At 41.8% G+C, this 11387-nt stretch overlaps 1 protein-coding gene across 3 annotated transcripts; it reads right to left on the bottom strand.

Annotated features, from left to right (window-relative positions):
- Positions 1-2668: 2668 nt before the first annotated feature.
- On the bottom strand, positions 2669-9494 carry CCDC126 (coiled-coil domain containing 126). Of its 3 annotated transcripts, none has more exons than XM_083468641.1 (4): positions 9205-9494; positions 7725-7798; positions 5695-6084; positions 2669-4247 (listed from the first exon to the last, which is right to left on the bottom strand). In XM_083468641.1, the coding sequence occupies exons 3-4, from the start codon at positions 5930-5932 to the stop codon at positions 4069-4071; spliced, it is 417 nt and encodes a 138-aa protein (XP_083324767.1). In that variant the 5' UTR covers positions 5933-6084; positions 7725-7798; positions 9205-9494; the 3' UTR covers positions 2669-4068. The 3 variants fall into 3 exon arrangements, with proteins under 3 accessions (XP_083324767.1, XP_083324768.1, XP_083324769.1); XM_083468642.1 differs by having other exon boundaries at positions 5695-6302; positions 7006-7798; positions 9205-9472; XM_083468643.1 differs by lacking the exon at positions 7725-7798 and having other exon boundaries at positions 9205-9472.
- Positions 9495-11387: the final 1893 nt, after the last annotated feature.

The raw sequence follows: 11387 nt of genomic DNA, 5'->3' as shown, positions 1-11387 counted from the left end.
ATCCTGGCAGACAGGATTTCTGCTGTAGACCCACCTCCTATTATGTATGTGTGATTTTGGGGTGCTCTTTGGCTAAGTGGGTTGGGCAATGTCAAAAGGTTCCTGCACACTTTTGTTCAGGGTCTCTCCCTTCATGGAAGGAGGGGAAGAGAACTATGTTGCAACAGAACACCAAGTCTCTGCCTTACTTTCCACTGGATCCTCCCTCCCTCCCTCCATCCATTCTTCTCTGACTGATCATGGACTTAGGGGACCCATGGAATCCCATGGGGAGTTGAGGCAGCAAAAGCCAAACCCCAATTTTTACATCAATATGTATAACACACAGAGAGAGTTTTAATCCATTTTAAAAGATGGCTCACACCACTTCAGTTGTGCTGCAGACTTGGAATTTTAAACTCTCAAGGTAACAGCAAAACGCTTGGACCTGAGGAACGGAATCTGAACTCAGCTCGCTGCCCTCACTCATGGTTTTTGGACCCCAGGGATCTGGTGGCAACACCCTCAGCCTTGCCACCTCTTGTGTCCCCAGGTAGCTGCTACCACCCTTATGCACTGGAAAGAAAGAAAGAAAGAAAGAAAGAAAGAAAGAAAGAAAGAAAGAGAGAGAAAGCCCTGCAGCCTAAAAAACCTCGTAGCCATTTTGTGAGGGATTTTTGACTAAAGTGTCCTCTGGCTTGATTGCAAGGAAAATTATCACAGCGGGACCGGGGTGGAGTTCCCCTCCTGCCTGGCCACTGGCAGTGTTGATTCAGGCTGTCCTTGCCCTCCCTGAAAGCATTCTTCACTCCAGATCAGGTCCAGGAGCAGAGCTGGTGACGATGTCCTGCTACAAACATTTAGTAATGTCTCATTATTTACATTTGTTGAGACTAGCAGCAGAAGATGTGGCTCTTTATTATTTTGATATTTCACCTTTTATATTAAGCTCTCCGTACAATTCATTAATACACAAATAATATTGCCTCCCCCCCCCAAAAAAAAATCAAGCTAGAGAAAGAACACGGAACCAAAACATTAGTTTAGGTTTCTCTGTAACATATCCAGGAGAAAAGACAAGCTGCTTTTAAACTAAAAAGGAGCTCGCCTCCTCAAGCGTGAGAGTTGCTATGTGAAAAACTTTTTTTTAAAAAAAGTGCTGTATTTATTTTGCACACAGTTCTCTTAACTTCCATTTCAGCCCCTCTCTCATAATAGGCCTTGGCCCAGTATACTTGAAGGAGCATCTCCACCCCCACCGTTCAGCCTGGACACTGAGGTCCAGCTCCGAGGGCCTTCTGGCGGTTCCCTCACTGCGAGATGTGAGGTTACAGAGAACCAGGCAGAGGGCCTTCTTGTTGGTGGTGGTGCCCACTCTGTGGAACACCCTCCCGTCAGATGTCAAGGAAATAAACAACTATCTGACTTTTAGAAGACATCTGAAGGCAGCCCTGTTTAGGGAAGTTTTTGTGTTTGATGTCGCTTTTTTATTATTAATATTCTGTTGGGAGCAGCCCAGTATTTATTATTATTGTTATTATTATTCAATGTAGCTGAATGCTGCAAGATTTAGGAGAGATGAAATAAAGTGCTTCTTCATCCCACGCATAAACTACAGAATTCACCCCACAATATGTGGTAACAGCCACTAACTTGGCTGACTTTAAAAGAGAATTAGACAAATTCATGAAGAATAAAGCTTCAAATGGCTACTAGCTATGATGGCTATGATCTACAACCAATGTTGTATATCATACTTTCGGAATCACTCGTGGGAAAGAGTACAATGGCACTCAAAACCTCCTTACAGATTTTCCATAGGCATCTGGCTGAGCACTATGAGAAAAGAATTCTAGACTAGATGGGCATTTGGCCCTGATCCATCAGGTCTGCTCTTGTAAATGACTAGTGGAGAATGTCACACAACAAAGAGAAATTCTGAATCAAACTTTCAAAGGTGGTAGATAAACGGGTAGACTCATTACATAATGTAACTCAAGGATTCATACAATACTGGCCTCTTGTATGTTCCCTTATCCTCATGTTAAGAGATAGACTGTCCCGTAGCTTGTGAAAATGTACTTTGAATCAAGTCCCAATTAAATTTCCTGACCAAAAAAAAGTTTCAGGAGGCTTAGAAATGTATGTGCTCAGGAATGTAGCCTTGTGATATAATCCTGTGAAATGTATACAGTGGTACCTCGGGTTAAGTACTTAATTCGTTCCAGAGGTCCGTACTTAACCTGAAACTGTTCTTAACCTGAAGCACCACTTTAGCCTATGGGGCCTGCTGCTGCCGCCACACCGCCGGAGCACGATTTCTGTTCTCATCCTGAAGCAAAGTTCTAAACCTGAAGCACTATTTCTGGGTTAGCGGACTCTGTAACCTGAAGTGTATGTAACCTGAAGTGTATGTAACCCGAGGTACCACTGTACTCCAAAGCTAGCCTCGCTGAGTTTAGCAAGGATTAGTCCTAGGTTTACGTCTGAGTAGAATAGAATATACCATTAGTGTTTTTATTTACCAGGTCTAGCCTGTGATATGTGACTTCTAGTCATTTAATTTTTAAAGCAACAGTTAAAAGATAAGCCGTTTAAAACATGTAGAAAGCAACCACAGATTTTCATTTTGTGCAAAATCATGAATATACTCCTACTGAGGATAAGAACTTATTGGACACTCAAAACCTTTGACCATATATTTCACTTTATTTATTTTATTCTATCCAGATGCTATAATCATCTGCAGGGATAATAATTCAGGACGGTATATAATCTAGCACCGCAAATCTTGTTCTCCCTTTAAATAAAAGTTCTTTTTTTAAAAAAACCAAAAAACCTACACAGCATATTTTAAGCATAAAATACCAAAACAAACCCTTTAGAGATCATTCCGTATAGATGCAAAAACTCAAGACTGGCACTTCATTTTTATAATTTAGGATACAAAAAGCACACTGTGTAACATAGTGTACCCTTGCTGCAAATTCTCTGCTATAAGGCTAACATGGATATAAGGCAATGTTCACCTTTGCTCCCACTCAATTTAAAGTCCACCATGGATGAGCTCGGGTTCAAATCCACCAGGATTTACTACTGTTTCACAACCAACACTCATTCAAAAGGCCATTGCAAAGCAGGAGTGCCTGAGAGACTGTACCCCTCTAGCTCATCTTTTCAGTAAGTATCAAGGTGTCTTGCTTCCCTTCATCTAAATCCAGCTTGTCACTCTTGGTTTTCTTTAAAAAGAGTAACTTAAGAGCTAGTGTTACATTCATCATAGGCTGTAGGATACTCAAATATTCACCAAAAAAACAATGGACGAAAAGCTAGCAGTGTTCAATACCTGGTAAGTGTGGCTTCTATCACTTAAGGTTTTTATCTTCAGTTGCTAAATACATACATTTATTTATTGTTAACAGCTATGTACCATCACAGATTATCTTTGATCATCTAAGCGTCCTAATTCTGTAGCAAGTGTGTGTGCACTTGGGCAGGTCGCCCTTTTAAGCTTTTACAAACGATAGTATTTTTAATACATTCTCTCTAGCTATTTCACAGATAGTGCAAATAAAAGACATTCTTTGGATCACCATTTTAGGATGTTATCCACAACATGATATCCATTGTAGAAATCAATCAGCCAAAGGTGATGTTAAAATATACTTTACACATACATCAATTTCCAGCACTCATATTATAGGCTCATATTATCCTTCATCGCTATGCATTAGTAAACCAGGTCACAAGATTAAGCTAAAATTTCCAAAGATGTGTTAGATTTATATTTAAATAGATATTTAGATATTAAATCTACCTCTTTTTCATGATCATAATCTCCATGATTATCATAGAACCTCACATATGGATGTACACATTATCTACTTCCCTTACTACACTAGCTATGTTTCCAGCATCTCTTTTAAATAAGATGTTGTACAGTGTTGTTTTATGAAAGAGCTATCTTTAAAAGATTTTAGAACTTGATATAAAAGAAGTTAGAACTGTATTCAGCATTTCCTGTTGCAACAGGATGCAGACCTCCATGCCAACCATTGGTTTGTGGTTTTTTTTCCTATTGTAACAGAACTAGACACCAGTCAGAATCACTTTGTTTACCCGTTTGCTTGTAGTTGCTGGCATCAAGTTCCCATTTGTAGTATTTGTTGCTGAGCCATTTACAACCATGTAATCAACCTTGTTTTCCAGTTTCACCAAGCGTTGCAAGATGTCATCTAGAAGAACTGCGATCGTTCGTTTTAGATCAGCTAGAGAAAAACAGAAACACAGAAAGGAATCCTGTCTATTTTGCACTCCACAGTGGAACTATTGATAGTGAAAGAAGCATAGGTGCTCGTACTAAAGGTAAAGGACCCCTGGACAGTTAAATCCAGTGAAAGGCAACTACAGGGTTGCAGCGCTCATCTCGCTTTCAGGCCGAGGGAGTCAGCGTTTGTCCACAGACAGCTTTCTGGGTCATGTGGCCAGCATGACTAAACCGCTTCTGGTGCGACAGGACGCCGTGACAGAAACCACAGCGCACAGAAATGCTGTTTACCTTCCCACCGCAGCGGTACCTATTTATCTACTTGCACTGGTGTGCTTTTGAACTGCTAGGTTGGCAGGAACTGGGACAGAGCAACGGGAACTCACTCCGTCATGGGGATTAGAACCGCCGACCTTCTGATTGGCAAGCCCAAGAGGCTCAGTGGTTTACTGTGCCAAGATAGCTGAAGAACAGGAATTACAAAGGGAGATGCAAGTCCCCCTACAACCAAATTTTTGTTTTATTGGTCCTAGACCCACCCCTTTCCAATTGGTGCATTTAGGCATTGAATAACATATCTGGTTATATTGATTATTTATTTATTTATTTATTTGGTTCATCTAGGTTTTTTCTTCAGGAACAGTCACACAGAGAATGGATTTCTTATTCTTTCTCATTTCATTCAGTCCAACTGGCACAGAACTAGCCATCTCTCTGTTTTTTTTCTTCTTGTTGTTGTTGTTTATCCACACCACTGGTAGTGAGTTCTAGGAAATATTGTTCATGGCATATAAAAAGAATGACTGTGTTTTCACATATGCATTTAATTCTACCAACTGCTCTCTAATTCTGATACAGTGGTACCTTCGCCCCGAGCAGCTTAGCTCCCAAACAAATTGGCTCCCGAACGCCATGATCCCGGAAGTAAGTGTTCCAGTTTGCAAACATTTTTTGGAAGCTGAACATCCGACGCGACTTCCACAGCTTCCGCTTGAGTGCAGGAAGAACAGATTAAGTTCGAGAACCAAGGTACCACTATATTCTACAGTGTACAGTTTTCAAAATTATATACCTTGCCAATTCTAGGTTTTTTCTCAATTTGATACCTTTACTACTTCTGTTAAACCTTTCCAGGTGTGGCATTATCTAGGACTCCAAAATATGGATATATAATTCATATACGAATGAATATTATGTGTATCCTAATACCCTCAATAAACCAACAACTTTTCTCACAGATATAAAACACTGTGCATTTCTTAACCTCAGCTGAATGTGGGATTTCATAGCCATGATCATTTCCATAACAGTTTCCCTGTTAATAATTAGACAATAGTTCTACAAAATAATTAAGAACTTTTGAAAGTATGCTTGGTATTGCATTTCATAATTCTAAAATTAAGAGTTAAATAGAGACATGACCTCAAAGAAAGTTTATTATGTCTTACCGTATCCTGCCATCGAGACTCCATTACCACCATTCATGATATTCTTGTTTTCTTCTGCCAGTGCTCTAACATACCTTTTACTTAAGTCAAGTATTTGTTCACGCAATTCAGCACTGCTCTGTTGCCTTGGATGCTGAAAGGTGTAGCGGAGTAACATTATGCCCCAGATAAAACCAAACACCAGCAGAAGTAAGCTCAATTTCTGGGACACGTTTTTTCTCGAAAATGCAAAAAACATTTCTGAGCAGGCCAAAATGTCAACATAAGGAACCAAGGCTCAAGTCACAGTATTTTCATGGTAGTAAAAAAAAATAAAAAAAAAATTCACAACAGAGTTACCCTTCCGGAGAGATCATTCTGTAAACTTTTCCCAACGGACATGGTTGATTCCTGAAACATTATTTTTAAAAATATTATCAGTCTTAAGTCTTTGTAAGATGAGCTTTATTATGACCAACTTCTAAATTTAACTTCACCATTCATCAGAGACACGTAAATTAAACAAAGCCTATGATTTGCCACTGGGCAGTCCTTAAAGGCATGAGTTGCAAGTCCATGATGCAACCTGCAGTTCAACCATGAACTTGTCTGGTATCTTTACTTTAGCTCTACATCTACTGTATTTTTCGCTCTATAGGACACACTTTTCCCCCTCCAAAAATTAAGGGGAAATGTGTGTGCATCCTATGGAACGAATGCAGGCTCCTTGGCTTCAGCAATATCAACGCAAAGCCTCCGAAGCTCAGAGGGAGCGCTCCCTCCGCGCTCCAGAGGCTTCGCGTTGCTATCACTGAAGCCTGGAAAACAAGAGGCGTCAGTGCGCACTGACCCCTCTCGCTCTCCAGGCTTCAGCGAAAGCAATGCGAAGCCTTCAGAGTGCAGCGCAAGTTCCCGCTGCGTTCCGGAGGCTTCAGGTTCCTTTCGCTGAAGCTGGGAGAGTCTTGCTCTCCCGGCTTCAGCAAAAGGAACCCGAAGCCTGAGGAGCACAGCGGGAACTTGCACTGCGCTCCGAAGGCTTCAGGGACAGCCACGCGCAGCCCCTCCGGCAGGGAGAGGCTGCACGCGGCTATGGCTTCTTTAGCCCCGCGCAGCCTCTCCCTGCTGGAGGGGTTGCGCACGCCTATGGCACAAGCCAAGACAGCGAGCGGGATGGATCCCACTCGCTGTCTTGGCTTGTGGCATAGCTACGCACAACCCCTCCGGCAGGGGGGTACGCTGCTCTTTGGGGGTGGGGGGGAAATAAGTTTTTTTTTCTTGATTTTCCCCTCTAAAAACTAGGTGCGCCCTATGGTCCTATGGAGTGAAAAATACGGTATAATATGGGAATAACAATGGCCTACTTTACACAATTCTTGTAAGACCAAGAGAAGGTATATGAAGCACTAGGAGCACATCAGAAAACAGTGAGAGAGAGAGCAATCCTGTACATGTTTACTCAGAAGTAAGTGCCACTATACATGCCATGGGAAAGCTGTAGCCTTCCAGATGTTGCTGGACTAAAACTTCCATCATTCTTGACTATTGGTCATGTGTGCTGGGGCCAATGTTAGTCCACTTCCATCTGAAGGGCCACAAGTTCCCCACCACTACTATGTGTACCTCCATGAGAGCACATCCCATAGAAAACAATGGGACTTACTTTTCTATGTAGGCATGCACAGAATTGCACCGTCATTCCTAGGTAACTTTTAAGCTGCAGTCCTAAACACATTAGAATCTGCAAAGCAAGCACGTTGGACAAAGTGAGACATCTTCAAAATGTATAGGATTGTGCTTTAAGTCTTATCATGGTTGTTATAAACTAAACATGTTTTAATTAATAATGTGCCTTATCAGATTACTCCATTATTTAATCAAAACTAACAAATAAAAATGGCATATTATCAAAATCACAAAACAGGTGCATTTTGGAGATAAATATAATTTACAGTTTATTTGCTTTAATAAAACTATCATTTGAACTGGAGTAGCCCAGAACTGATCAACAGACTGCAAGTCAAAAATGCTAAAGGCAGTATAAGTTAACTTACATTAGCTAGTCTGATGCTTTCTTTAGTTATCAAAGCAAATAGCTCAACTGGCAGCCATTTAGATGATGGGGAATCTTTCAAGAGAAGAAGAAAAAGTGAGAGTTCATTTAGGTTGTTACCACTAGGAATTTAGATATAATTGAGAAAATATTATGCAAAATAAAATAATAAAATTTCATAGTTAATCCCTAAAACCGCAAAATACTTAAAGTTCAAATTTGAAATTATTAATCATTTACAATATAATAAATGACTAACCCACTCACCCCAATCAGTATTTGGGCTGTTACCTCTAGCTCACATCTATGCATGTGAAAAATGAATCCTAGCATAACCCACATTCTGCTTAAACCTCAATTTCTAATAATAAACAATTATTTCGTAATACCTATTATATTTCTTTTGTGCTTTGTTTATCAGGCTTTATTATTTTTTTAATGGGCCTGGCTCTGTAGGAGACGTAAAGTTCAAAGTTACACAAAGCTCTTCATCAGGCAAATTTACCATTTTTGCTACAAAGTACACATTGCATTGAAAAGGAGGAAAGCAATTCCAAACCATTATGATTTACGAATTGGGGAGAGAATGATTACTTAGATACTTGCTATCCATCCATAGACAACAAAGCCAAGCTGCCTGATCTATACCAAATGAATACATCTAGATAAAAAGTAAGGCAGATGGGCTACATCAACCACTTCCTAGGTCATACTACAAGACTCTCTCAAAAACAGTGTTTCGTTCACGTAGCAACATTTATGCAGCACTACTGTACTCCAAACTGTGAAGTAAATCTGAATAAAGAGTTCCATGTAACATAGAAGCTTGTGTATTTTTACACCAGGCAGTGTACACCTATCTTGTACTTGAAAGAGTGCGATCCCATATACAGTTTGTCTACTTAGTAGAAAGCACATCGGAGCTCAATTGGGCTTACTTCCAAGTAAATATATATACAGGATTGCGCTATTAGTCTCGGGCATTGACCTGGCCAAGTCTTTGAGTGTAACAGATTAAAATAATCATGAAAGGGATAGTCAACCCAGTGGCGTAATGTGTGTTGTCAGCACCCGGGGCAAGGCAAGTAATTTGCGCCCCCTAACCCGTGGATTTGCGCCCCCTAACCCTAACCCCCAGATGTTGCACCCGGTGCGGCCGGCCCCTCCTGCACCCCCACGCTACGCAACTGAGTCAACCGAAACATAACGATTCAGTTAAGTGTAAGTCTACCATCGGCAGGAAGTCGGTCTAAAAAAGAACCTTGCTCGGTTTTGCAGCCTACAAACAGTAAGCTGAAAAAAGAGAGAAATGGCGGGGAGGGGATTTCTAAAGGCACAGGAGAAATTAGGGATTCGGGACAGGAGAGCCGAAACACAACAGCCTCTCTTTAAAGAGGGGAAGTTGCCATTGCGAAAGAAGCATGAGGTTTTGCCTGGAACGCGTCACCTCTGCTTCAAAGGAAACAAACATCAGATCTTACCTTGCAAGCACAGCTGGCTGAAAACGCAGGGCTGCCCAAGGGCCATGGGCAAATGTCCACCAGCATTTTATGCTCTCCAGCCCACTTAAGCCATATAGGCAAGCGCGTCCCCCCTTCCGGCCCGCGATCTCCTTCTCACCCAGATCACGCTCTCCGATCCTCAATGGGGGTTACCATGCAACCCCGCACGCTCCGCCGGAGCTCTCCGCGCGCACGGCAAACGCCCCGGTTAAGCTCCGCCCGCCGGACGCCAGCCTCCGCTTACTGCGTTGTACATAGGAAGACCAGCGCGGTCGAGGCGCATGCGGACTTCACTTCCGGCTACTTCGGGGGGAGGGGGGGGAGAGCACCGAATACGGAGGGAAAGTCTCGGATATAAAACTAAACATCAGTAACATCAGTGATGATGGACCGTGTATGTCTGATCTGACGTTTCATCAGAAGTTTTTACTCGTTGCAATCCGAAAGTTTGCATTTCAGCTTTCAACCCACGCCTATTTTCGTTTTCAATGCCTAATAGGCTCCCCCCCCTTACTCATAAATACTAATTTACTTAAATAAATAGTATATTACATGAATAGTAATTATATTGGCAGTTTTTGTCAGCTAGAGGACTCCCACGTTGTGTCCTGTCATTTCGCCTATTTGTCCAATTATTATGCCTCACTGTCTGTTTGATAATCTTGTTATAGTATATGTAGCCAATAAATGTGCTGCTGGCTTGTGCTATGACTGAGGGCAGAGTTAATCTTATCCTCTGCAGCAGTTATATGAGACAGGTGCAATGTATTTGGTTCTCCAATTCCATCAAGTTTGTTGTGAGTCTTTTGACTTATAAACCCAACCACCTCTTTTGCTAACATAAGACCTTAGGATTCTAACTGTCCAGAATCCAGTTTTACACTGCAATCCAATTCCGTCCCACTGAATTAACACCCAATTAAATATTTATATGATTTCAGCCTTACTTTAGGCGTATCACAATGGAATTTCCCCCACTCTCTAGAGCACTCACTATCATATAACACAAACTGCTTTTGAAACTCTTCTCACTTACAAAAGGAGTTTCCTGGGTGGGATTGGGGAGCTGCTATTTTTGAAACCCAAACCCAAACTTCCCTCATGCATGCATAATTTGTGAAGTAATTAGGCCAATCAAAATAGTAAACTAGCTTTTTTTGTCCAGAATTTATCACGAGGCTGGATGTTAAGCAAAGGGGAATGAGGAGAAAGGTGATCTTATAAAGTCTCCATTGGTAACAGTCTTAAGAGTGTGGGAGGATGGGAAAGAGATGATTCCTAATTTTTTTTAAAATATATATAATCCAGCATACTGTGACTGCTTGGGCAATGCATGCTGCTCACAAGTCAACATGTGCAGGCATGCCAGACAAGAGAATAGGCCTGTGGTATCTGAAGAAGTGTGTATGCACACGAAAGCTCATACCAATAACAAACTTAGCTGGTCTCTAAGGTGCTACTTACTGGAAGGAATTTTTAAATTTTGTTTTGAGGCCTGTTACAGGGATTGCAGAGGTGGTGGGCGAGTAGGCAAGGGAGATTACATACCTAGTCCTAGGTCACTGCATAGCCTCTGACTTGCCCATTACACACTGCAGTCACTTTCTCCAGCTCACTCCTAAAACAAGAGGCTTTAAAAAGGAAGTCTCTCCCTGGTGTTAACAGCAATTGATGCAGTTGGCAGAGCCCTTCTAGGGTTGCCATGTGTCCTCTTTTTCCAGGACAAACCCTCTCTTTCAGGGGTAAAATTTGAGACAAATTGCATTTACAGTGGTACCTCAGGTTAAGAACTTAATTCGTTCTGGAGGTCCATTCTTAACCTGAAACTGTTCTTAACCTGAGGTACCACTTTAGCTAATGGGGCATCCCCGCTGCCGCCGCCACGCGATTTCTGTTCTCATCCTGAAGCTAAGTTCTTAACCCGAGGTACTATTTCTGGGTTAGCAGAGTCTGTAACCTGAAGCATCTGTAACCTGAGGTACCACTGTATTTGCTTTGAACGACCATCATAACATTTAGCTTTTTTGGGGGGAAGAGTTGTTGAGCTTTTTGGGGGGACGATCAACTGAAGTTGTTGAGCTTTTTTTGGGGGGGGCCATCAGGGTCCCGCAATCGGCTGGATCGTGGATCGACCGGTTGGATATCCTTGCTATACCTCATCC

The sequence above is a fragment of the Podarcis liolepis genome (genome assembly GCF_965112155.1).
Source record: "Podarcis liolepis genome assembly, chromosome: 12".
NCBI lineage: Eukaryota > Metazoa > Chordata > Lepidosauria > Squamata > Lacertidae > Podarcis > Podarcis liolepis.
The sequence above is the reverse complement of the archived record's forward strand: the minus strand, read 5'-3'. Positions and strand labels throughout refer to the sequence as shown.

Coding starts and splice junctions, on each gene's coding strand:
- CCDC126 (XM_083468641.1), bottom strand. CDS start 5,932: ATGTTTTTTGCATTTTCGAGAAAAAACGTGTCCCAGAAATTGAGCTTA. Junction 4,248..5,694: donor AGTCTCGATGGCAGGATACG/GTAAGACATAAT, acceptor GTTTTTCTCTAG/CTGATCTAAAACGAACGATC.